General features: G+C 41.5%; 3 protein-coding genes across 14 annotated transcripts in view; 1 reads left to right on the forward strand and 2 right to left on the reverse strand.

Annotated features, from left to right (window-relative positions):
* Positions 1 to 4,985: 4,985 nt before the first annotated feature.
* Positions 4,986 to 17,554, reverse strand: SKA3 (spindle and kinetochore associated complex subunit 3). Of its 6 annotated transcripts, none has more exons than XM_037376191.1 (9): positions 17,285 to 17,554; positions 16,015 to 16,125; positions 14,971 to 15,136; positions 12,915 to 13,338; positions 9,830 to 9,930; positions 8,878 to 9,062; positions 8,477 to 8,689; positions 8,156 to 8,274; positions 4,989 to 7,271 (listed from the first exon to the last, which is right to left on the reverse strand). In XM_037376191.1, the coding sequence occupies exons 1-9, from the start codon at positions 17,381 to 17,383 to the stop codon at positions 7,238 to 7,240; spliced, it is 1,452 nt and encodes a 483-aa protein (XP_037232088.1). In that variant the 5' UTR covers positions 17,384 to 17,554; the 3' UTR covers positions 4,989 to 7,237. The 6 variants fall into 6 exon arrangements, with proteins under 6 accessions (XP_037232091.1, XP_037232088.1, XP_037232087.1 ...); XM_037376190.1 differs by having other exon boundaries at positions 8,477 to 8,692; positions 8,878 to 9,059; positions 17,285 to 17,553; XM_037376193.1 differs by having other exon boundaries at positions 8,477 to 8,692; positions 8,878 to 9,059; positions 16,015 to 16,079; positions 17,285 to 17,551.
* A 47-nt stretch (positions 17,555 to 17,601) lies between these two features.
* On the forward strand, positions 17,602 to 19,315 carry MRPL57 (mitochondrial ribosomal protein L57). Of its 2 annotated transcripts, none has more exons than XM_037376205.1 (2): positions 17,602 to 17,690; positions 18,851 to 19,315. In XM_037376205.1, the coding sequence occupies exon 2, from the start codon at positions 18,856 to 18,858 to the stop codon at positions 19,165 to 19,167; it is 312 nt and encodes a 103-aa protein (XP_037232102.1). In that variant the 5' UTR covers positions 17,602 to 17,690; positions 18,851 to 18,855; the 3' UTR covers positions 19,168 to 19,315. The 2 variants fall into 2 exon arrangements, with proteins under 2 accessions (XP_037232102.1, XP_037232103.1); XM_037376206.1 differs by lacking the exon at positions 17,602 to 17,690 and adding an exon at positions 17,723 to 17,858.
* Positions 19,316 to 20,158: 843 nt separating this feature from the next.
* ZDHHC20 (zinc finger DHHC-type palmitoyltransferase 20) overlaps positions 20,159 to 26,943 on the reverse strand; it is a 48,580-nt gene continuing 41,795 nt past the window's right edge. For all 6 annotated transcript variants that reach the window (XM_037376198.1, XM_037376201.1, XM_037376200.1 and 3 more), the window contains one exon: positions 20,159 to 25,721. Coding sequence is in view for 2 of the 6 variants with exons in the window: in XM_037376200.1 (XP_037232097.1) it covers positions 25,696 to 25,721 (26 nt within the window). In the remaining 4 variants the exon portion in view is untranslated. The remainder of the gene's footprint in view (positions 25,722 to 26,943) is intronic.

Here is a 26,943-nt window from a genome sequence, read left to right on the forward strand (position 1 = left end):
AATAATTCTCAAAATTAAATGTAGTCAAGATATAAGGCAAGAGCAGCAAGTGAGCCCATGTCTGTGACTCAGCTGCTCTGGGAGGCAGCTGAGCTTTGTTGCTGGAATGGGAGACATGGCCCAGTGAGGGCTCAGGCCTGCCCAGCATGGGGCAGGTCTCTGCACACTTCAGAGAAAGAGAGGAACACCTGCTGGCTTTATATTTGGTATCCCGTGGAGCAAAATCACCAGGAAATGAACATGCAGAACTGCCCTCAGTAGCGAATACTCAGCTTGATTGCTGGGGTATGGAGTTCACCTTCACGTGGCTAACATAGAAGTATAAACTCAGCTGACCTCTTCCCCAGCTGCTTTGGGCTAAATGTGTTTCAGGAAAGAGATTTGCCCTCAAACACTTGCACTGCACAGAGAAAGGTAATGCGGAAGTGAAGGGAGTTCAAGTTTCTGTACCTATCTTTGTGGGAAAAGACACTTGAGAGGTCAGTGCAGTTAGTTAGGGTTAGGCATTCCCTACATCAAAAATCCACAGTGCAACCAAGGCCAACCAAGTGCAGCGTGGGACTCAGACAGCAGCAGCACCAGAGTACGACCATTGGGGTGTTGCAAGTGGTGGAATAGTAAGTAAAAGTTGTCACCTGCTAAGCTTCTACTGCAAAGGAGGGGATTTACTCACAGTAACAAGGTTGTCTGTCTCTTTTGAAGCTACTAGAAAAGCTTAGGGAGGATGTCAGTCCCTAAAAAGAGCAAAATACTACAGCGCTGTGGTTCAGGGAAATTAAAACATGGTCTCAAAATTCATTAACAGTGAGCAATCCCATATGCTCAGGAAGTAAAGTGGTGTAGACGACACTGAATCCGGATCTGTCAATCCACAGGACTGACTTGATTTGTATGTAGCAATTTAATGAGTAATTTTTGTCCCTTATCAAGGCAGCTGGATGAGATGTTTTTTTTCCCCTTTTCTTTTTGGCTGCTTAAAGCTCTAACAGATACAACACTCAGTTTCACGTCTGCGCTTTCACCAGCAACCACCTCTCCAAAGCTCTTTTTTACCTCCCAGCTGCTTAAGGCAAAGACCTAGGATGATGGTTTAAAAAAAAAAAAAAAAAAATGTCCTGACTTGTCATTTCTTTCTTAGATGTAAATGCCATCCACAGCACCCCAGCCAGCAGGCAGCTCTTGCCCAGGCCTCTCCAGGGATAACCCCCCACCCTTGCAGGTGTCCCTCCAGGCCTCGCCTCATGCCTGTTCTTCCTCAGAGGGGCTCAGTTTTTCTCTGCCTTTGACTGGTGACAAACACCTGGGCCACTCATGCAGGTCTGGCATCTGGTTTAATTCCCTCCCTAGTTAAGCAGCGAGGACAACTTGCACACATGCTTTGTCAGTAACCTGGGCTGCATCAGGCACAGGCCTTGCTCCAGCACCGTGTTCGCCCTCTGACTGGAGCAGCTGTGGAGGCTTAACTTCTGCTTCACAGCTCTGGTCAAAAGCAGAAACAGACATTGTGCAGCAGGAAAACATTAAGCATTTTCAGCAAGTTCTCGCGCTCCCGATGGAAAGTAAGGGAAATTGAAAAGGTCTCAGAAAGCCTGTTGTGTCACAGCAGATGAATGACAACACCTATGGTCGTGTTCAAAGAGCAGCGCTGTAAGTAACGCGACAGCCGAGATGTGACCTGCCAAAACCAAAGCGATCCAGTTACCCGCTGCTGTTGTCTCATCCCTTGTGTCTAAACATTACAGCGGATCAGCTGGGTTAAACGACAGCATCAGTTCCTCTGACAGAACAGGACCCCGAGGAATGTAAATTTTAAAGCACCCTTGTGATGTCATGCACAGCAGCAGCTGTGTCTGGCCACAAGACCTGTTGCTGATGAGGAGGTGCCTGGCTGGCATACCCTGGGGCCCCGGAGGTAAAAAGTGGCTAAGGGCTGGGTTCGGAGGGGCTGGGGCGTTCAGGACCCTCCCTGGGGCATTTCCAGTCTCACAGAACTGACATCCTGGCCCAAACTCACTTGTCTTCCGCACTCAGCGTGAAAATCCAGTGGACGCTGCAAGCAGCAGCTTCAGGCGCACCTCTGGGTGAGCTCCTCCGTGCTGGCTGAGGCTTGAATCGCCCATCTCGTGCTTCAGGCAAACGTGAGTTACTGTCTTCAGGCTTAGAAGTACTTGGGGGTCTTTAACAGAGGCCTAAAGCTGCACCTGGCCCAGATGACCCCGCTGTATATGCTGCGTGTTGCTTTCCTCGAGCCCTCAGTACGTGTTTGAGACACGGAAGACCTGCCGGTGCTCTGTTGCTGAGCAAGAGACAGGAGCAAGCGTAGGTGACCCTTTCCCTTCTAGTCTTCTGCTGAGGCCTCCTAGCTGAAAGCCACAAAGCACGTACCCCCGGCTTCAGAGGACGAGAGGGGAGAGCCTCGGCGGCAGTTCCAGGCAGGGCGTTGGAAGAACAGCACCAGGCACGCAGCAGCCCCACATGGTCACCTGCCTGCTCAGCGGGGGCTGCGCACCATCCTGCAGCCCTCGCGTAGCGCGGGGCCTGCTGGCAGGCGTGCCACGCTCCTGCTGCCTTTGGGCTACGAACTGCACCGCAGAGCAGGAAGCTTACGCTTTCCAGGGAGGGAAAAGGGCAGCACCCACATATAGAAGTACTAAAGGTTTGAAATACGGTCCCACCAGCACCACATCACGACAGCCTACGTGGCTGGGAATGAGCCACTCCGCTCTGTACCTACAGGGCCCGTTTCCAAGGGCAAGGCTGGCTGTAGCAGCTGTGTCTCCTCCAGTCTGATCGATGCACAAGCACCCAGGCAGGTGGCCCGGGGAGGGGGAAGGGGGCTTGGGAGCCGGAGCAATGGGTGCTGCGGTGAAAAAGAGGAATTGCTTCAACTGCCACAGAAGTGCTCATAGAACAACAGCCTCAGGAAGCCTTACCAAAGCAGCTAGAGAGACAGGACACACCGTGCCGAGCAGCTTATCCTGCCAGTGGAGGGAGGATGTGCTGGCTCCCGTTCCCTGCACCCTTTCCCTGCTCCTGCCTCAGCACCCATTAGCACCCTTGCAGGTCAGCACATAGGGTCCATGAACAATTTCATCTTGGGAAACAACAGATAGTTCCCGGTGGCTGGGCAAGCAGTAATGGCTTCCCCTGCAGCCACAACTGCAGTGGTGCAACCAAAGGCATGGGACCTGCGGCTGGGGGAGAGGAAAGGTGGGACCATGCAGCAAGGCCTTACTGGTTTACAACAATTGCGTAAGCAACCATTAGGGAGCGTAACTGCAGGGCTTTAAGCCAGGAATACATTATGCCAAAAATTATAAAAATATTTGAAGACCTTCTTGCTGGATGTTCTGCAAACTGTCCTTCACTTGGTCTTTCCCCAGGAGAAATGCCCGCGTAGCACAGCACCTTCCTCTGAGCACCTTCCTGCGTGTGCACAGTTGTGCCATTTTTTATATATATTTTTTTAAACTCTTCAACTTGAATTTGGCAAGATCAAAGAAATTCATGGACCTGGTCAGCTCCCGACCATGATGTCAACTGCCCCTTTGTACAAGTGGGTATTACCCTAAGAACAGCATGAGGTTTCACATCTAAGTTGATAGATAATATAGGTAGCATTGACTAATGCCTTCTTGGGAGAAAGTTGTACTCCTGTGGACTAACGTACCTGTGATTCCATAGTGTGGCCACTGGATGTTGTCATTGTTCCTTACAAATGCCACAGTCTCTGTGTTACTGTCCCACAGGGAAACAAAGTACTCCCAAAATACAAGGCAGCTCCAGCTGCCAGCTACAGCTGGTTGATGGAGCAGATGCAACCACCACGAGGAAGAGCTGAATAATGACAACAGGGAACAAAGCAAGTACCACATCTTACAGCAGATTTAAAGCATCCATGGTGCTTTAATTAACCAAGGAAGCCTGGATGCCAGTTATTGCTCCAGTGATTTATCTTGTCCATGAAAGCACAACCGGAGGCACTAAGTGATGCTTGCCATTTATCCATTTGACATCCATCTGGGAAGCTTCATTTCACTGCGAGATCTGTATTTGTATTCGACCTCAGGCAAAGCATTTTGAAGATAAGGAAACAACTGCACTGACCATGTTAAGGGGCTTCCTCAGCAGCACAAATGAGATGCTCCTTTGACAAAAATGGGATTATGGGAGAAGATTCTGTTAGCTGATGCATTTGATATACTTATTAAAAAAAAAAAATTAAGAACCACAGCAAATGAAGGAAAACTAAAGGCCATGCTTTTTTGGTTGCTTCCCAGATGTCCCTAAATGCTGAAGTGCAGTTTTGTGCTGACTTCAATCTTTCCTGACTGCAGCTACTGCTGGAAGGGAAGGGTGAGAAACCAGATCACATCTTCTATCTGATCTAGCACTCACACAGGCAGAAGCCGAGTTTGAGATTACTGTTGGGGAGGACAAACTACAAGAGAAAACAAAATTAATCAGCCTTTCAGTGGCTTGGCAAATGCAAGGAATCCACTGTAGAACTGCACAAGCCCTAGGTTCCGTGCGGGAGAATTGGTGTAACAGCCTCTAGTGGAAGCAGCCCCCAGTTAAACTGAATCAAGCACAACACAGAACCATACTCTGAGCAAGTTTTGCCTGTTTTCAGGTAACCATTGCGTCTTCCAGAACTACTGCATTTGCTACTGTTTATCCAAAGTGCACTTTCTGACTGGCCAATGCTGTTATCCAATTCACCCCACAACAAATCAACATGTATCTTTCCTCTTGCATTCTTCACGCTCTGACATGTTATATGAGTGTGCAGTGGGACGAGCCTTCCTTCAGCAGGAATACTGGCTTATGTGGAGTCTCGCCCTCCTCCAAACCCATGGCTACATCCCTGGTTGTTCCAGTACTTAAACTGCACAAGTTCATCAGATGGCCACGCAGCCACCCACATGACAGCTGATCTGAGTAGAAAAAAAAAAAAGGAAAAGAAAACAAAAGACAAAACACAAAACTCTCCCTCCCTAGTTTATTTTGAACACAGATCATTTTCCAACACTGTTACGCTTTTACTTACGCCAACTTTTCCCTCCCTCACCTCCAATACTCAAACTACTCCTTAGGCCTTACTGAAACCTAAAAGGTTTTCAAAAGTAAAGCACAACAAACTAAAACTAGTTTTTGTTTTGCTGCTCTGATAATTATCTGCCATCACAGCAATGGTCCTACTATAAAGAAGAATATAAGTACAAAGAGCAGTGTTACCTGTATTAGGATAACACTGTAGGCAAGAAAAGCAAAACTAACTAGTAAAACTTTGTTTCTAGACTCCAAAAAGTCTCACGCCAGCATGTCATAATAGCTTGAGTAGACCAGAAGATTTTAAGACTTCAATTGTCATCCTGAAGATAATCTGTATTTCAAAATAGTAATTGAATCCCTTTAACATTAGTTAATGAAATAGCTACAAAATGTAGCAAAAATTATTTTTTAACAGGCAAGAAAAACTATGCAAGTGGCTTACTGTGAGAACCCCAGCACTGCTGGGTTCAACTCTGCATAGGGCAGGGGAGCAGAGAGTTTTCTCAAGTGTAGGGAAACGACATGTATAAGCACTTTTGGGAATATCCTTAGGTGAAGGCAGGAGGGAATACAGCCAGGTCCAGGACAGTAGTGCTGCTTGTTCCATTTCATGTTAAATGGGGTCCTTCGGGAAATCTAACTTGCTTCAGGGCAAGAAAGTAGCCATGAAGTGCTGTGAAGGGAGAATGCAGAATGTGAAACCCCTGCTTACTTCTGGTAGATCAGTCTGGCTCTGCAGCAGATACTTTTTACCTTTTTAAGACCACCACATTCCAAGACTAGCATCCAGCCCATTAAATGGTTTTAGTCTGTGAAGATGCTGGAAGCAGGTCTGGCCTTCACTCTCTGAAGGAGCAGAGTAGAACAAGTGGTTTTATAGCAGCCACCAAGCACCTGAGACAGATTCATTTATTATTCAAAAGTGTCAATCAAGCTCAAAGACTGACATATAATAATACATAAATAGAAGTTAGCACAGAAAAATGACAGTGTGCTGAGTCTGGAACTAGTAAAAAAAATCAGCTTCTCCAGTTAATTTGATGTATGCTTATCCTGGAGAATTACTAGAATAGCAGGAAAAAGATTTTAGCCACATATCCATCTAAGCAACTGGAGAAATACTTCCAGGCATCTCTAGATATTTGCATATCCTGAGAACTTAAAAAAAAAAAAAACAACCACAAAACTGGAGCTGTGTTTAGAAAGTTCAGAACAGCATACACTTCCTCCCCAGCTCCTGGGACAGTCTCTCCCTTTTCATGTATTGCATGCCTGTCCTCATATAAATGACAAAATTTTAGCCATCAACAGGAAGAACATATACATATGGTAAGAGCAGTCCTGGAATTACTCAGAGAAATAGCTGACACTGGAAACAGCAAACTGGCTCCAAACAAGGATAAGCTGGGATTTCTTGTGGACAAAAGTAAAATCTCTGGTCGAAAAAAAAAAATCCTAATTACTATGACTACCAGATGCTACAAAAAGAGTCAAACACCCCTGAGAACTTAAGCTTGGTTAGCTGTTATGGGGATAGACGTGCATGTTTAGAAGTGACACTATCACTTACAGAATGCACACATGGCAGCAGAGCAGGAGAATAAGCAGTCACCTACATGCCCGCCAGCAAATCTTTCCAGCAGTTGAAGATAAACAGTAAAGCAGGAGTTACTCTTCCAGTAAAGAAAAGGACTTCTTTCTGTTTAAGATACCAAATACTGTTGAAGTACTGCACTTCAGACTCAGCCCTGGAATGATGTGCAGCATCACCAGAACAGCCAGAGATACCTGCTTTCTGGGGCAATGTACTGGACTCGTCCCCTTGCAGCAAAACTACACTTCTCTACAGCCTACTGCAAACACAAACATACACAACCAACATGAGAATCAGATGAAACAACTGAAGTGCTACCTCATACACAACCCCGGTCCTCTTTGAAGCACATAAATATATTCAAAACCCCTCAATACATTTTGCCAATAATATCAATTAAAAAAATACGCACAAGTTGTTAGTTCAAGTTCATTCACATAATGGAAAATTTTTCTCCATTAAATAAAGCTTGTCCTTTGCATGCTTCTTTCCTCCCACCAATATAATATTTTGTTTTTCAACCTTGTTACAATTCAGTGATAAGATCCATGAATATCAAGCAGTCTCAACATGGTCTTCAGCTTGATTTCAGGTATTTGGCTTGACATATCCAGGATATCCTCTGCAAATAAATCCAGAAGAGTTCATGAACTTACTGTCTCAATCATATTTTGAATTAGCAGAAGACACAAACATCAAAGCTTCTTTTAAACCATCTTGACAAGAAAAAAAGAAAGGTCAGCTAAAGTAAGAACTTTGCTCTGTTTCATTACTCAATTGGATTCCAACTCCTGGCATATTAAGATAAGTACTTTTATCAGTCTTATTCTGGGTTGTTGTAATTATTATTTGACTCTTTATGTGTTCCTTGTACCTCCTACCTAAACAATCTGTACTGGCCCCAAATTTAACTGATATTCAAGTGTAATATACATTACATTGAATAAGGAATATCTACACTTGATCAAGTTGTCACAAAAACGTCTTTCTATTCAAATTGATTTGAAGTCTTTTTAAAGGGTATTATTCCATTGTTCAAAGATTACTCATACTTATTGTAGACTAATTTAATCTCATATATTGCTCATAAGATGGCTTTGCATTTCAAAGAACTTTATCTTTACCAGAACAACTGTGAAATCAGTCACATCACTTACATAGTTTTCTCCAACTCCTTAGTTTTATTGCCTAATTTACTCAGAAGAAACCATTCACTAATACTTTGATGGCCACAAAACAAAATATACCTACACATAAAACAGTAAAACTACCTTTTTATTTTTTTTTTTTTTTTGTAAGGTTGGGAGGATTCAAACACCCAATCAATCATAATGTTTGTTCTTTGCAAAAAGGCCGTCAGATACCATGCCGAAGAATAGTTAGTCACAGCAACAAGAGCTATTTTGGTAGCTGAAGAGCAAGCAGCTGCATGAATTTCTAATTGCATTAAAGCATCTTCATAGCTCCTCCAAATTAAATAACCAAATTTGTAAAATTTAATCATACCTGTTCTCTTTGTGGCAGTCATTACTAAAATCACTTTCAGATCTTGTAGCATTTGCTGCCTTCGTCTCCATTTCCTTGGCTTTAGGAGAATCTACTTTTTTATTATACTTGGACAGAATCTGCGGGAAACATTAAAAGGGAATAAAAAGAATTACCTAAGAACTCAAAACAGGATTACAGTTTATGTATTTTTAGTAAGTAGCAGAGAGCTATTTATTTTCAAATAACACAATTTGATAGAACTAAGCCCTTTTAATTTTACTATTTTGATATTAAAACTACTTAGGGGAAAAAAAAAAAACCCACAGTATATTAGCTAACCTGTAGAATATCATCCGGTATCCTTGTTATTTCTGGAGATGGAGGAGTACTGAGTAACTGGTCATCATAGTTTTTTATTTTGGGAGGAGAAGGGTCTTCAAAATCTTTAAGATACTCATCAGAGGTCACAAGAAAAGGAATGCTATCTTCTATGTGTTGTTTATCTGTTGTGTCATCCTTTGTCACTGACTCATTCTTTCCTCCCTGCTTTACCTGCTGCAAAAGAGGTATTAAATTTCTTTGGTTAATTTACTTATCTTCTGTAAAGTAAAAACATTTATTAAAAACAAAATTACTATTAGAAAGATCTTCTACAATGATATAACAAAAATAGTATTGAAAAAGAATCCCAAACAGACAGTAAGAAGTGTGTGAAAATGTATTTAATTGCTATTTACTACCTTAGCTTCTGTTTTTAGCCATCTTGTTTCAAAATCTGGCAACTCTGGTGTTCCTGTATGACTGGGAGGAGATAGTTTGTTTGTCTTTGGTGACCTTGCTGATACTATAGTATTTCTTCTGGAACAGATTTGCACATCAGGAGTACAGAACTCTAGCATCATAGGAGAAGCCATCCAGCCAGCTGCTGAAATTAAGGGTGAAAGTGTGGAATAAAAATAAAAATACACACACATGTTATAAGTTTCAGTGCCCCAGTTTAGTTCTTTAAGTCTATTTGCATATTCTAACACACCTGTATCATTTTAGCTGATATTTTCAGCATGAAGAACCACCTAAATCCCAGAATTCCATAAAAACAGGAAATGCAAATGTAAAAAAAAAAGTCGTAAGTCTAGTCCCACTACTGAATAGCTGAAAAAGCCCAATTTAAACCAACATTGCTTTAGCTTCTCATACATTCAATTGTCACTATATTTGTACAAAGGTCTTCACATATTTTCAAGAGAACATAGTATAATTCCTCTCAAAGAAATTTTAGCACTATTTTTGAAAGATCTAAGTTACTGTCTCGTTAGCCTCTTTCAAAACAGTTTCTTTCCTATCTTTAAACAGATCTAATGGGTATTCTCAGGAAGAAAGGCTGTTGGCAAACCGGTATTTTCATTTCAAATAAGGATAAGCTGTAGTACAAAATGATCGATGGCTCTGTATAATTCTAGATGGATTATGAGTAGAAGAAAGAGCAAAGATTTACACCGAAGTGAGAAACCTTCCCATAGAAGCCACCAACATTAATTTCTAGACATTAGTACTCATACAATGACTAGGCCTAGATTAACTATATTGAACAAGAAACACAGTTTAAAAGTTAACCATGTGTTTACAATGCATTTACTCATGCATCATGTAAAAATTGCGTACGTATACTTATTTCACATACTTTTAACTTACCATTCTCAGCTGTCACATTTGATTTTGGCCTAGGAGTAACCATGATCTCCCTGGATATAATTTCTGGTACATTGACTTTAAGATCATCTTCTTCAAACAACCTGAAAATTAAACCTCTCAATGAGTTCTCAAGTAATATGAAGAAATCACAATTAAAGGAATACTGTCAAACTGATCACTTTTTTAGTATTTGTTTATCAACATGCAAGTCAAAAATTCATTTCCTCGAAGATGACTTTTTCATCTATGATTCTACTGCAGCAATTTGTAGCATGCAGATGTTCAGTCCATCCACAATTTACCAAATCCACTAAGATTTCAATCCAAGGCATTAAAAGAAAAATAATCCCAAAATGAACAGACAACAAAAGGTGTCTAGGGCAGGAGGAAATCTTTTTGGCTCTTAAACTAGTACCGTTGTGAGCACAAAAAGGTTTTTAATTCAGTTTTGAAGTCTGAATAAAATTACTTATGTTAATCACTAGCTGACTTACAGTGAAAAGCCATTTAAAAATCAATTCCACAAAACTGGAAACAGAAGCGTTCAGAATTCTTTTTTCCTACCCAAAATATTCCAGTGGAAGAAGGGTGTAGGCAGTTAAGGGACAATACCAGACAAGAAAGCTTACCTAAACTCTACACAAAAGTGTGCCTACTTGAGAACTAGATTTAGAGCTTCTCTACACAAAGCCTAAACATAAAAAAAAAAATTTAAAAATATGTTTGAGGCAGTATATTTTACTTAGATGAACACATCTCAAATTGAGTCAGAAAAAAAGAATTTTTCAACTGAGTTTTGCCTCAGAGGTATTATAGATACCTAAACCCATACGATTCCTAGTTTTTACAATGGAGAAGAACAAGTACAACACTTTTCTTCAGATGCTTTCCCCCTTTTTTTTTTCCCCCTCTCCTTTCTTCTCTCCGGATTACTTTTGGTTTCAGCTTTGTAGTAGGTGCATCAAAGCACATTGTTCCTTTCACCTGCTTTAAAACTGAAAAACAAAGCTGGAGGACTTGAGGTCTATCAAATATTTTTGAGAACTTTGAGATGAATTTTTGAAGTGGTTTTCACACAATACGTAGCTGCTAGACAGTTTTCAGCTAGATACAAGACCTGGATGGCACAAGCGAATTATATGAAAGGGCAGGGCTGTCTCCAAGAAAGTCAGATTGTTACCTGTCTTTGTACCTAGAAACTACAGGTATAAGGCTACCTCATGTGTACTAGGTTTTGAGCTTATCTGATCCTCAGGGAAGAGATTCTGCCCATTATCCAATGAAAACAATTTTTTTTTGTTTGTTTCTTTATTTCTTGGCTTAGTGTTCTGCCCATTTAACATGCTGCGCCTTCTCACTAAGAGGTGAGATGAGTACTTTTTGGACATAACAAGCTGTTCAATTGTTTCAACCCTTCTGATCAAACTGCAAGCTAACTTTAATGTTGCAAAATAAACAAAATAAGCAAGCTAAAAGACAGTTAAACAACATTTTAACTAATGACTTAATGTCATGACCCCTCACATATGCCACTTATTCTGAATCCATATGTAGCTTTAACTTGAGTCACAATCAGTATGTGTCCATCTGGTTCGATCATTAATAATGATGATGTGTTAAAAAGCAATCATGCTATAGCTAATTCTCTACAGAATTTTAATATTATCATTATGGGTATGAAAGACTGCTAGTGTGGGATTTTTTTGTATTGTATAATAATATCGCTAGTGGACTACCTAATTGTTTCACTAGAAGCCACAGAAATAGAATCTGCATTTGTGAATGTATCCCTTTATGAATTACAGCCATAATTAAAGCTGAAGATCACATTTAAACTGGTCCTCGTTAAATAGGAAAAGTAGTATAAAACCACAAAAAGTTATAAATATGAGAATAATTTAAATTATGTGATAAGCTGAAACTATTCTCAAAATATTTGAGAGGGAACGATGTTTGAATTATTATCTTACAGAATTGAGTAAGTTTTCCTGTTATTACAATTCAAATACTATAAAGCTTTATAGATATTATAGTATCTACATAAGTATTCCAAAGGAGAGATCGCAAAACCATTTTAAAAGAAAGTGTATCTTTTCACTTTAACTTTTTCCGCAGTAATTAAAAACCAAAAAAAACCCCACTCAAAATTTAACCATTGCAGTAAACTGGATCTCTGGGGGAGGGGACAAGGTCACTCAAGCTGGCATGGTTCTGAAGAACTTCACACCTGTGCCTAAATTGCAAATACCAGCGATTAAAAAAATAAAATTTTAAAATATATAAATTTGAATTATTATTTCCACAACTTAATTTGAATATGGTTCTTGGGGTTTTTTGAACAATTTATCTAAATACCAAATATTTAGCTGCAGAGCACTGAATTTCTTTTAGATACCGTCAGCTTTTAAAATTCAACATGTTGCTAATACTAACTATAAAACCATGACCTAACTACCTTTACATCACCTTAGAAGTATAGAAAATTGCCTCTACTGCTAAGGTGTTCTACATCTCACTGCTGCAGATTCTTTAATTTTAATGAGAAACGTGAAAGTCTGGAGATGTCTTTTCAACAGAATGGAGCAAAAAGAGCTAACTGTTTGTAAGGTGGAGCTGGGTAACACAAGAGATGATACACCTTTTCTGCAACAAGGCATTTTACTGAATGCTTTAGAAGTGTTTTTCTGGGTCTGTATTCCTAAAGCTTTTGAAACCTTTAAATTGGATATATCTACTGCAGACGACACATCCTCAAATCCAAATCCAAAGTTAAGGAAAGCAAAAGATCAGATATACTGTGCATTTTCGCTTTGTAAATAATTGCGTATGGAAGATTCTTACCGTGGTGCAGTCAAGGGAAGCAGCATATTAAGAGATCTGTTTCATGGCAGCGTTTGGCACCACAAAGGGTAAACATAAAGATAGGCAGAGTCGAAGAAAGACACAGGACTAACCAGCTGGCAGATAATAATGTATCAACTGCTTGAAGACAACAGGGGCAACAGCAGCCAAGAAATTAATGCAGCAAGAGGAAACAACAGAAAGCTCAGTAGAGAAACAAACTGAACTTATGTCATTTACTTACTTCTTGCTTGTCTGAGGAATCTTGCGAATAAGCGACATTGTATAATCCTCATTCATACATGTGGTATGTTTACTAATGCCAAAGTGTTCAAGTTTTGGTGTCACACACTCATAATCGTCCATCTTCAGCATACATTTTGGGGTTTTGGGCAAAACATAGGTGGTCTGTGGTTTTAGTGGGGTCCTGTTCTTTGAATTTTCTTGATGTGCACTTGTTGCATGTTGTTCTTTCAATGCAATCCAAGGTTTGGAGAAAGCATATTGTGAAAGACCAAAATCAGAAAGCTGGGGGGTCTGCAGTGGGTCTTCGGGCACCATTGACGTCACAGTACAAGCAGGAAGATGAGGTACATCATCTGCTTTTTCTTCACCAGATTCCTTCTGGACAGACACTGGCGAATCACTGTTAACTACTTCTTCCTCTCCTATTTAAAAAAGTAATTAAAAAAATTATGCCAGAAGTTTCTCTTTTAAGAATTTCTAAAATAAATTTGAATGTCCTCTCCAATATTCAAAATCAGTTTTATTGTAAAAAATAGATACCTTCTTTCATTTTAAAGCATTGAACCTGAAGCTACAACAGATATCAAAAGCTTATACCAGGCTAAGCTATATTTGTAATATAGGTCACACATCTGCTGAATTTCACTTCATTGGTAAATATTATTTCTAGGAAAAATGAAATTGAGAGATTTTTATGCATGTATTTTTTAATAGGATTCATCTCCCTGCATGAAGCAGGCAAGAAGTGCTAATCTTAAATATATTTATTTGTTTCCATTTCAGTGCAAGAGTGGAAATTCATTAAAAATGTAAACATAAATTACAACAAAACCAAAATTTGTATAGAACAAAGTTTTTTGGGAAAGAGCAAAGGTTGCACACAGTACTTTAATACTCATTCTTCAGAAAAACAGTATTGAAGAAAGGTTATGAAGCAGCAACTAAAAACTCATGAAAGTGGGTAGCTTTTTAGGTAACAAGAGCAGCCCACTGCAGAAATAAGCAAATGTGTAATTTGTACATTTCTGTAGTTAAACTGAAACACCCCAAAACATTTGTGAATTTCTGCAAGATACAAGCAGCAAGGCGGGGGTGGGGTGGGGTGGGGAAGCTATTTAAAATAACACGGCAGAGGTATTACCTTTTCGTGTGTCTTGGTATTACATATTCAAATACACTTTGCTTAAAAACACATCTTAAAAAATAAATTAACCTTGTAGCTCTGTTTGAAGTCTTTAAAGGCAGAGAGAAGACAGGAAGGTACTATAAAATCAGAGCCTTCTGCCACATCTTCGTAAAACAGTTGTAGTAGCTTAACTCAGAGTGAATATGGTCCATGACCACAATTTTGGTTTATGTAATGAGTGAATAATGTTCAGGGGATAGTTAAGATGTGCCCGGCCAAAGGCTTCTTGAAGATTGATTTGGCCCTTGACAGGGTATGTGCAGTGCTGATAGTTGTAGTATTTTGCACTTATTTGGAGTATCTGGATTTGTCACACAGGTGTGTGTCCACTTTCTACTGGATTCAGGAACTCCCACTCCAATGATCAAGCTACTACTGCTTGCCACCTGTCACTAATCCCCATATGTGCTTCTCCTTTCCCATCTGTGCCGTGGAACACATTATTTTAATCTTTTCTCTATGGTGATTTTAAGTTAATGCAATCATCACATATGAATACAAACTAATCTAGATACATCTACAACAGTTTCCCATGCATGAGAAGCTGAGGCAGCATAATTCTCTGGGTTACGAAAACATGTTTGCTAGCATGTTTTCTGAATATAGCTATTACTGGAGGGAAAAAAAAACCAACTCCCCAAACCCACACTAACTGAAGAACATGGCAGGAGATCTAACTCGTAAGTTTTGTATTTTGGTTTATTCTTACAGCACTGATCACAAAATGAACTTTTACCCTCTGTATATTATTATAAAGCAAATAACATAGATGTACTTGATGTCTTAATTAATAGAAACATACACACAACTAAAGAGAAACATTTTAGAAAATTACATTTTTCTTCACATATTTGCCAAGAAATACTACCTGTAGAGTCTTCGAGACATGTTTTGTAGCTGTATTTCTGGAACAGCTCTCTTATTTTTTCAAGATCTGCTGCATTTCTTTCCATCAGTATTTCACTTGCCTTCATAAACTCATGAATTGTTTGCTTTTCAGAGCAACTCTTATTAAGACTGGCATTAACATCTTCCTTTGGGGGCAGAGGAGGTGAGGGAAAGAGAAATATTGGTTCTCAAATCACCACATGGTAGTTAATCCCAGAACTCTTAATGTGTGAACAAGTATTGAACTTCAATTCAGATGAGGATAAGCAGCAAATTTAGGCCTTATCTGTACGTGAAAACTAGGTTACAAAATATAAGGAATATATAGGGCACAAGTGTACAAAGACTTACAAACATTAAACTAAGATGACAGTTCACAATACGATAACTACTTAGTAACCTCTCAAACAAAAATACATTTTTACTGTACAAAAATATAGGATAACAGCAGTTAGTTTGGAATCTTACTGCCCACATACAAAGAACTAGTGCAGAGCAGATGGTAAGACCCAAGTTTATATCCTAGCTTACCTCTCAACTATCTCTACACTTGCTCATTTCTGTAGCCTGTTTTCCCTACTTATGTTAAAGAAATAAAGAACATTCTTCACAAGTTTAACCGAATGGTCAAAGGTACTGAAACTTCTGTGAAGATTTTCTTCACTGCAAGTGCTAGTTATTGGACACAAACAAGCACACCTCTTCTGTAGGGAGCTGCTGCTCCTGAATCTTTTTCCCCTATACCTATGCCTTGGTACAGCTACAAGTTCTGTGTTACCTTTGTCCCTTGCCAGTCTGAATGACAACAGTGACCACCAACTAATAAACAGTGCTAATCTACTTTAAGTCACTCACAAGTTTTTGGGCACTACCCCGACATCCATAGCAGTTATGAGGACTTAGGAGGTCAATGAATAAAAGTAAGGGTCAGTACTGCTGACTAACAAAACTGTATTAGGACTGTAAGTTTATGGAACAGCCCCTTCCTCCAACTTTTCAAGAAGGAAGTGAGTTAAGATGTTACCTTCAAAGTCTCGATTTCACAACAGAGGTCATTGAAGAGTCTTATTGGCGATTCATCTTCATAGTCTTTGATACGCATGTTCACATAAAAGGGTTTAGAATAAAAAAAGGGCTATTGATATTTTAGCATGCAAATACATTCTACATCAGAACATAATCTCCTGTATTAGAGATGCTGGAGACATATGTTAAGAGAGAGTCAAGACAGAGGAAACCAAAAGACAAACTAGTTCATATAGGGTGCCTTGCATGGCATGAGACTGCTATTTGCATAGTATGTTAAGCTACACGGAGAAACTGTACAGGCTTCCATTTTACTGTTGCAGCACTGTAGAAATTAATGTATAGCAGATGTTGGCACAATAGGTAGGTCCCTGGGCTGTCAATGATTACTTATGCCAAGTTTTTATCCTTAAAGAGCTCGAACTTGAAATAATAAAATTTGAAAAAAGACACCACTGAAAAACATACATGAACAAAAACCGGAATTCTGCCTTATTTGCACATGGATAGGTGTTAGCATTGTTCACTTATTTGTGCAGCTGTCATTACTTCTTTCACTGGAAATCAAGGTTAATGCAAATAGTGTAAAAGCGGATGCCTGCTATGTGACAAGACTAGGTAATTGTGTACAAACAAGTGTATGGAGAGACTGTAGCTCAAAGCTTGATGCTGACGGAAGGCCAGATCTGGATCTAGAAGGCAGACTTGGAAATACTCCCTGTTTTGACAATGCAGCTCTGTTTGAAGTCTTACAGCACAGCGATAAATCCAGTTAGAAGATCGAGCTATCAGCACAAGGGGAGAACTCGCCCCGCAAATGCGTTTTGCTGCCTTAATCCATGGAAAGAAGTAAAAGCACGAATGTGATTCCCGTCTCACCCCCCTTCATCCCGTTTTTCCCCGTGATAAATGCTCACCTACGCACCCACAAAGGAGCTCAGAGAACACTGAAGGCTTAACCAATGCCCTATGAGCGACCCCCAGCCCCATCCCCGCACCCGCCAGCCCACCGAACGCCCATCTCCGCACACCCACAGGGGCACGATGGCGGGCGGGACCCCAAATCCAGGGCTCCCGAGGGACACCCGCCAGCCCACCGCCCACCCCATCCCAGCAGCCATCGGCCCCAGCGTCCAGGTGTGTCACCGCCGGGCACCCAGCGCAACCCTCCGGACCTCCCCCGAGCCGGAGGCCTTGCTGCGGGGGGCGGGAGGGGCCCCGGCGGGCTCGGCCGCCACGGGAAGGAGACGGGGCGAGGCCGCGCTTACCCGTGCCCTCCTCGCGCAGGGCCCGCCCCAGCTGCTGCGTCTCCTTCTCCAGCGCCGTGGCGAGGGCGCGCAGCTTGCTGAAGAACTCCCTCGACACATCCATGGCCGCGGGGAGGGGGAGCGCCAGAGGGACAGGGACAGCGCCCCAGCCGCCCCCCACGCAGCCCTAGGCCGACGCGCGACCGCTAACAGCCGTCCCGGGACCGGGGCCGCCCTGAGGAGAGAAGGCGGCCGCGCTGCCGGGGCTGTAGCGACGTTGCCGCCCGCTGCCAGCTTCGAACGGCGGGCAGCGCGCTATTGGCGCCGCCAGGCCCCGCCCGCCCGCCGCCAGCTCTCGCGAGACGGGCCGCTCGCCGCCGCCATCTTGTTTCCCGCCGCGGGGAGGGGGGACCGGCCGTGGGAGTCGGTGAGTGAGGGCGGGGGTCAGCGGCCCGTTGGTTGTGGGACTGGGAGCGCCGCTGCGGCCGTTCGCAGGGCTGCTTCGCCTCGAGGGCGGGCTGACCCGGCCTGAACCGGGAGATAACCTCGGTGGGGGGCGGGCTCCGCTGCCTGGGCCGAGCCCCGCCTGGAGCTGGTGGGCGCCCAGTGGCCCGGGTGGCTCCCGTGGCACCGGGGATCCCCGGAGGGCAGCCGCGCCGTGTCGCGCATCGGCCTCGGGCCCTGTGGAGGCTGCAGCGGGCGCAGGCCGGGGGGCGGGCGGCTGTGCCCTGCCCTGCCGGGAGCGGGGCCGGAGGCTGGGGCCGCAGCGCCGCCGTGGAGCCCCGCAGCTTCGGTCCCGGGCCGGGTCAGAGCGGAGCAGCAGCGCGGGGTTGTGTGGCGGGGTGGCTTTTCGCTGCTCAGCAGTAGGGCTGGTTTATGCCGTGTTAAAGTGCTTGGCTGGCTTCTTAGTTGGTGAAAATACAGTGTAATGAGAGGCCTAGGAGCTAGGCATGCTTAGGACTAATAAGTTAATGAAGAGCACGTGTGTCAAATCTAAACGTAGCTTGGCCTTTCTTGCCTCTTTATTACACCTGCGTATTGTGTTGGAAACAGTATTTGTGCTTTCTACATACACTGGTTGGTCTAATATTGGATGTTTTCCTCTACAAATGAGATTTCCCATAGTCAAAATACAAGACTAGGTAATTGTATACCAGCAAGTGTGTGGAGAGACTGTAGCTCAAAATTTGATGCTGAGGGAAGGCCAGATCTGGATCTAGAAGGCAGACCTGGAAATACTCCCTGTTTTGACAGTGCATCTCTCTGAAGAAGAAATGAAGTGAATCCTTTGTTTAATGCTGTCTGGGACCGTATTTTTCATAAATAGTTTATGGAGGACATGCTTTAATCTCAATGTAAAGATAACTGAGTAAACTCATTAGCTACATAAAGATTTCTGCATCCCTTTTCTGGTCTCGGGTTTCCAGTATGTCTGTCATTGTACTGTGTACTGTATTTAACGGTTAGTTCCAATCAGCCGGCTAAAAGGCAGTAGGAGATGTGTATGCGTGCAGTTTTTAATTTTTCTTGTTAAACTTTTTAACTTTTGTTCTTAAGGTAATGAGTATTTTATATTTCTATTTTGAGGCATAATGTTTTTAACAACAGTATTACTCCGAAAGAGAATTCCTGGAAGACAGTGGATCGGAAAGTACAGGCGGCCAAGACCGGTTACCATTTCAATGAAGCAAGCAATGATCCGAAGGTTGGAAATTGAAGCAGAGAATGAGTATTGGCTGAGTCGACCTTACCTGACATGGGAACAGGAGTACAAACATAACACGGAAGAGAGACGTGCAAAATGGGAAGCTTTCAAAAGCCAGAAGAAAGCCAAGTTTCCTGAACACAGATATATCAGCGATCATTTAAACCACTTAAATGTGTCGAAAAAGTGGATATTTTGAACAATATGGCATGTATTATGCACTATTGTGGGCTCAGCTGTTGTACCTGTTATAGTACTTTTGTAATTCAGTATAAGGGTGGATGACAAATGGGACCGTGCTACGGCATATGAAATTTTACATTAATAAATGCAGTCCTACGGAACAATTTATGTTTTCTTATTGTTGTCTCTTTAGAAAGACAGTTCTTTCTGTGGTGGTCTGCCATCTGCCTGCCTTCTGTTCTTCAGGGGTTTTGTATAAAATGGCCTGAGTTACCAAGTGCCATGATGATAACAAGAATTACAGCATTGCTAATTTCCTTTTGAAAGCTAGAACACACCTGCTCTCTTGAAAGGGATTATCTGCTGGTACTGACCAGATGGCTGTTAATGGTCACTCTCCCTTCTGCAGGGATACTCTGTATGCCTCAGTACTTGAGACGCAGCTGATGATACTTGCATAGTGCTCACTTCATCGGGCATACACGGACTGAGATGAACTAGAATTAAAAAGTTAGGTGTACGAGGCTGGAAGTCATGGAAGATTGTAAAATGTTACAGGCTTTGTAAACTTTTTGGAAAGAATTGTTAAATTCAAATGCCAGTGTCATTGTCATGTCAGTACAACTTGGGTGTTACTGCTGTCTCACAGAGATTATTTCTGATCTAAAACGAACACAGCTGACTCAAACATGAGTGGCAGTCTGATTTCTCCGTCATGTTTAAGTGTAATAGTCAGCCGCAAGTTGGGGTGTTTTTATTTCCCTTGTCGAGACCAAGTGACCTGGAAGATGTGTCAAGAGTGTAATCTTAGGTTTAATGCAGCTGGAGTGTAAAAACTGTGGAAGAGTTACAAAATGTTGGTAGGTGGATTTTCTCACTGATCCAATACACACGCTACACCTAAGCAATTTTCAGATTCTTTCACATACTTTATTAAGTTGATGTTGCATTCACTGATGAATTCAAGTGTCAAGTCTGTATTTTATCACTGAAAGAGAGGCCTAAAATGGTAACAAGGTTTTTATTTAAACATGAACCATACTTCAGAGAAGTATGAACAGGTCTGAACACTGATGTACAAAACCTTGAATGCACTTTCAATGGTTATAAATGGCTTAAGATAACATTTACGGAAAAGTATAGGTATGGGGAAGTTGCACAATACAATTAAAACATGAAGGAAGTGCCAGGCAAAGCAATGTGATTTTGTATTTAGTTCATTTATAAAAGCCCATTTTAAAAAGTTACTTCAAGTATTAAACTATACATGGCAATGTGTTTTCTCTGTGCATAGGACTAGTCCTATCTGTAACATACAAAAAAATACAATAACTGTGTCATTATTACATATATCTTTTACAATTCACCTCAAACTTAAATACAGCTCATTACAAGTTTAGGCAGCACAATTAAAAATAACTGTGGAAGTAGAACAGCTGGGACATTGTGATAAGTGCAAATGTTGATGACCCTTGCTGGCAAACACAAAAATAATTGCAGAGATAACCCAGGGAGGTTTCATTCATTTAATTTGAAGAGGGAACAGGGAGAGGGGGCAGATTTAACAGCAGGAACGCTGCCTCTTTCTGTGATAGCTTTGATTGTAAATTGTCATTCAGAAAGATTTCAGTTCCTCACAATAAAGCTGGTAACAGCAACAGGTCAAGGAAGAGGAGGAACTGGAGAGGAACACGCTAAGCACATGAACTGTCAGCTAAGCAATGGAAACTGAAGGGAATCTGCACATCACCATTAATGCTTTGGTGCCAATAAAGGGGATCCCAATACTTCATCCCCAACATACTGAGCTGAGGATGCGCTGTTTCTTGGGGCAGGGGATAGGAGAAAGATGGGAACCCCCCAAACCAAAGAAAGCAGTTCTGTAAACATCATCAGACTTCACTACCTAATGGAAACAAGATTCAAGTAATTGCTGCAGAAAACAAACAGCCAAACACCAGTTTTAATCAGCATTAAAACTAATGGCAATTTGCAGCTTCATGACGTTTCACGATGGTTACGGTTACGTAATTAAGAAAAATGCATATAGAAAGCTGTCTATATATACAAAATAAATTGATAGAAATGAGTATAGTAAATGTGTTCAGTATTAAATCACTTCTTTATATGTCGCTGCTCTCTTTGGTGCCATTTAGGGACAGAAGAGCCTCTGATGTTACATACCTAGCTATTTGTTAGGTACCGTGAAAGATGCATTCTTGGTCTGCACTGAGTTTAAGTAGCCGCTATTTGGAGCCTCTGTAAACCCAGACCTGAATCCCCTATATATATACAATTTTAGACAGTGTCCTCAGAGAACATATGCCAAGAAGTTGTGTGGTTTGGTTTTTTTCATTTTCAAAAATATGGTCAGTCAGTGCTCCACATCTAGGCGGATCTGGTTATTCTACGTCGGAGTCAATGCATCTCTTGGTAAATCTGCCAGACACTAACGCAAGAACACTTTTTTTTTCTCCTCTTGGGGCTCTGTTAAGCTACAACCAGACCATACTTCAGATGGATCAAGAAGTTCTTTGAGCGCATATTAAATGGTATTGAACTTAACTAAAGCCTCCCAACCCCAAAAGACTATTTACAATACAGAAGAGCCACAAAAGCTGAAAAGAGGGAAGAAACAGTACCTGAACACTGCAGGCATTTAGCACTCCAGAGAACAGGACCGGTTTCTAAGAACAGCATACCAGAAGTTGCTTGGTACTTGGAAATTTCACATTCAAGGGGCAGCTTTAACAAAAATGTTACCATAATTTCTACTCAAAACACTAAAAAATTCCCTCTAAAATAATCCTCTGAATACTTAAGAGTGGAAGTTTTTAATCAAAGGCTTATTATGATGCATCTAACTGCATTTCAGGATACACTGCAGTCTCAGGATAATACTGCAGGAAGTCAGTTACAACAGAAACCTCTTCCCATAATACACCTTTCATAGGAGAAGCAGTAATGCGTATATTGTACACTGAATAAATAACTGTAAGAAAAAACCCCAGTATTAGCTGTGTAGTTTTAAGTATCTTCTGTTTATGGATCTCCCTGCCTTATCTTCCCAGGTTTATCATCTCAAGACATTTCAGAAATCTTGAGGAGAAATCACACTGAAAACTTGTCCTATGTCAGGCTTCTGTCCTCACACTGGGAGGTTAATGTCATTTTCTGTGCATGACTTGTGTGTACGTGTGGTTTTTTTAAAGAAAAAAATCAGTAAGAAAAACTAAAGCATAGTTTCTAATGGCAGCCAGTGCCAACTATCCTACAGTAACTACTATTTATGGCTTGCAGTAGTAATTGTTTTGATGGATTTAAAACCTTAAGGACTGTTATTTTTAGTGACAAACTTAAGTATTTTCACAGCTTGCTGATACAGAGCAGATTAAAGCACAAACCCAGTGTGTACAACATGACCCAGTACCCTTAACAGTTGTTGTCTCAGGATCCACCTCCCACCTGGCCTCCTGAACAGGTAGGGCTGCTCTTCTCGCATTCACGGGAAGTTTTCAGCTCTCCAGCGCACAGGCCAAAAGGACCTATTTCCTGGGGCACCCCTACAGCCCCCTGCCTCTGCTGGCAGTAGTACCTACGTCGGCTTGCAACTCAACAGCCAAACAGCTGTTTGCCCTCATCACCTTTTAAATTTCTGGCTTGCTCCCTCGTTTTGCATATCCTATTCTCTAGTACTGCACAGAGCGCCCTTGCTTATGGCTAGGGAGCCATCAGGACAGAACTCTGAAAGACAGAAGACATCGTCCTGCCACCCTCCTCCACAGCCAGGGCCTGCCAGGAAAGCCTGGCCCTTCTATCCCACTGTGTTCCCTTAATGCTCATCAATACCATTTCCCTTAGAGAACTTAATTCCTTTCCATCCACCTGGGGTTTCTCTTAGCAACCAGTTCCCTGGAGAGGGGGAGGGACTGGGAGTGGTACATTTGGAATAATCATATTTGGATCATTTTACTATGTTTCATATTTGTCAAAGTGACTTTTCAGTAACGCCTGCTTTTACACACTCTGGCCTCAAGAGTATCTTAAGCACATTGCTCTCCTCCTTTTCTCATCTGAAACATGAGGAAAAACCTGGGATAAAACGTACCCGTGATCTGCATGAAGATGTCAGAAACATCACCTCTTCATGAAAAGCCACAAAAACATCCATCAGATACACAAAGAACTGGTTTCAGATGACCAGCACTTGCTAGAGAACACACATGGAATTAGCCCAGTCTATTTACTTACAGTTTTTCCTGTAGGTTAACTATCCTGACTTAAGAAATCAAACTAGTTATACTGATGTTAGCCTACAGTATATATACACACATTCATATGAGGGAATATCAAGCACTTTGAGGGGTGGGGGTGATGGGAACAGATACCATATTGCTGGATTAGAGACATAGGTTTTGCTTATAGTTCTGCTGGATGGTATCTGTGGATGTATGTGTTAATTCAGCTGTAACACACTGATGCAGTATAAGCCAGATGACCTCCCAGGCCCCCCATTACAGTTCCACCGGTTTTTGGGGTCCGGTATCCAGAACGAGCTGTCTGAACTTAGTCTTCTGTCTCTGTTGTCTTCCTCACAAAATTTTGCTGGTGCAGTACTGCTGAGAGCTTATGTTCATATCAACATTTCTCAATTGACCTTCGAGAAGAAAAAGCTAAACCTTTCAGATTAATGTGTAGCAAATATTTTTGTAAGTTTCGAAATTAGCAAAAGCAAAATTTCTTGTACAAAGGTTGAAGAACCATTCTGCAACTTTTGTAAAACACGCAAGTTTGGGCCATTACTTCTGTCTCAACAACATCCAATAGCGACCAAATCACGTTCATAGGTTTTCATAGGGTTCTTGTTCTAGAAGATTAATATCTAAGAAAAATCTATTCTCTCCCAAGACAAAAAAATACTTGTTTTCAACCTTACAGTATACCTGGTACCTTAGTATGTCCAGCATGAACATATTTGACTTAAGTAGCAATCAGTCCAGGAGAGAAACCAAACATTCTTTTGGTCCAGATCATCAACTCTGCTACTACCTTCAGTCTGTATCTAAAGTGCTCACATCTCTTTGTAATCAGCTTCAGCTCAACATGAGAAAAGTTACAGACAGGAAAATAGTATTTGTCCCTTTTTCCAGGTGCAAAATTCCAATACCACCCAAAGATGAGTTAGCAGTCTTCTCTATAGAGGAGTGGGGCGGGGGGGAAACAAACCATGTGGATTGCTGTAAATCTCGAGCTTAGGATGGACTTTATTCCTCACAGAAGGAAACACATTTTGCCTTTTGTGAACAGGTACATCACTGCACAAAGCACTCAGTCCTTAGCAATTTCAGCATCACTTAAACTGGACTTGGAAGTGGCAGACTAAAGCATACACATTTTCAGTGTGTTAACACAGATGTATGATCCAACACTAATTTTCTCGCAAAAATTTGATAATTGTTTGAATGGTAATTTAGAACCAATAAAAACTTGTGCCTTTATTAAAAAGATAAAACAAGAGTATAGAACAGTATTTATAAATCAGCAAGAGTCCCATAGAAAAAGCAGTACTCTGCCAGCTCCATTTTCTAACAACACACAACTGCAATAAGGTTTTTCTCAGGGGTACTTTACCATTTTATTACTGCCTCATACAGAACACTGCAGACATTAACAGATAATGTAACATTTGTTAATGCCTTCTTGGATTGGCTTTTCTTTGTGTGCCAATAGACAAGTGTTAGAAAGTAATAATCCACGCTTTTTCAACTAAAAACTGAGTTTGCTTCTTTGAGCTTTGTTCTTGATACGATTAAATCAATTTAAAATGATGGGGGGGGGGGGGAGCTCAATCTTACAGCAAAAAAAAGCAACACCCAGGTAAAAGGCTCTTATGTTGTTGGCATTGCCTTGCTCCAAAGCACAGCTAGTAGAAAGAATCCTGTCCCGGAAGACTTGGAGAGCTATGATCATGGGGTAGACTGGTTAACAGGAAGAGGGGAGAAGATATCATCCAGTCCCTTCCCCATCACCTGGTGTCTGAACTATGTATAGTTGCACTTCAGACTCACCGGGCTGTGCTCTATGTTGATTTTTCTTCCCCTGCCTGCCCCCCCCCCCTTTTTTTTTTTTTTTTTGTTTTTCTTTCTTCTTCTTTTCCTTTTTTCTTTCTTTCTGTACCCTGGAGACCGGCTATGGGAGTGACTTCTGCAGTGCCTAAGGTATGAAGGTTGCCCGTGGGGAGGTAGGAGTCTCTGCAATCTACCCCCACCACTGCAGCATAACAGAAATGCATAGTTCCCACTCTGGACCTTGTGCATCCAAGCAGGGCACTTCAGGATTTGGCCCTTTGGTAGCAGGATATAATTCAGTGTTGCATAAATGCACAGTAAGAATCTTAAGGCATCTGTCTTAACCTCCCTGCTCCGCAATAGTGCTTACAAGAATCCATTGTACTGTGCAGAAACTTGAATTTCTTGTCTCTTCCTAAAATGTTCATGTTCCATTTTTTATTGACCAACTTCTTCCAAACAAAATTAAGTAATATTCAAGCACAAAATGTGTTGCAGAAACCTAGTGAAACAAAAAAAGGTGATTAATGGAATTACAGCACTCACTTTGAAAAAACAGGTCATAGTGCAGTACACAATGTGGCTAGGGAACATGATTTACAGACTCACGATTCAGGACAGCAGTTAAGGTAACTTCAACTCATAATTAGCCTTCTGGGAGGTGTGGGTTTGTTTTTTGTTGTTTTGTTTTTGGTTTAAACCTCTTAGGTTTTAGAAGATTATCTCCACTAAGAACATCAATCCATCGCCACTGACCTGTGGCTAAATCCTCTTGGCTCCCTGATTGGCAAGAATTGCTCATTCGTTTTGAACCAAGTTGATAGATCTGGGGACACAAATGAGATTTGCCTAGGTGAGGCTGCAAGACTGCTGGTTGGGAGATCAGCCTTCTTTCACAAGTCATGCTCTTTTTCTCCAAAATAACCTGGCAATTTTACTCATCAGCCACAACCTTGTTTCTGCTGTGTGTTATAGGCATAAAATCGAAAAATACAACTATTAGTCTGTTACAGACTATATGAAAGTGCACGAAACAGATGTTGTGGATCTCACAGCTATTGCACAGTTGCTTATAGTTGCCGGGGGACTGGAGTCAACCACCTTGGCCTACAGAAACTGTGATCAAATCCAACTGAACTCAGAAGGGCTGAAATGTGCTACTGAGTTAACCATTATTTGAGAAAACAGGTAACAAAATGCTTTTGTGTTGGCTGCAATTATGCACTATTTATTTGTATTACTTTTAAAACTACAGCAGTATGGGCAAGTGTGACACAAAGTACACAACCTTCCTTTATTAAATTTGGCCTGACTTCAGGGAGAGAAGCAGGATAAAAAGGAAATTAATCCCAGACTATTACCAGTTAATTGTCTAGCTTAAGCCATTCACTTATGCTCCCTCTTTAGGTCAGTAGAAAGAAAGATTAAAACCTCTCTATAATACCCTATCAAAGGCTGCTGGGATGACCTGCTCTCAGAAGTTATCTGTTCCTTTCTATGAAGAATAGAAAAGCCTTAGTAACCTGTTTAGATCAGATTAGTTTTTATATACCTAGAGGCTGAAAGAAGTCCTTTGCTTGGGACATTCATTTACAAAATTATACAAAGCATTAAGAAAAGTTGCAAAGGGAAAACTCATCACTGGTGGGTTCTCATGGTCAAGTAGGTTTTTCAGAAATACCACTAACTAGTCTAATTTTGATTTTGTATGATTTACACTGATC

Source organism: Falco rusticolus, chromosome 2 (genome assembly GCF_015220075.1).
Source record: "Falco rusticolus isolate bFalRus1 chromosome 2, bFalRus1.pri, whole genome shotgun sequence".
NCBI lineage: Eukaryota > Metazoa > Chordata > Aves > Falconiformes > Falconidae > Falco > Falco rusticolus.

Bases quoted from the DNA above. Each gene is read 5' to 3' on its own strand.
- MRPL57 (XM_037376205.1), top strand. From the start codon at position 18,856: ATGTTTTTAACAACAGTATTACTCCGAAAGAGAATTCCTGGAAGACAG.
- SKA3 (XM_037376189.1), bottom strand. From the start codon at position 17,383: ATGTGTCGAGGGAGTTCTTCAGCAAGCTGCGCGCCCTCGCCACGGCGC. The intron at 9,063-9,829 runs GTAAGTTAAAAG...CCTTAATTTCAG, and splicing joins AAATGTGACAGCTGAGAATG to CAGCTGGCTGGATGGCTTCT. The intron at 7,272-8,155 runs GTATGATTAAAT...ATTTATTTGCAG, and splicing joins GACTGCCACAAAGAGAACAG to AGGATATCCTGGATATGTCA.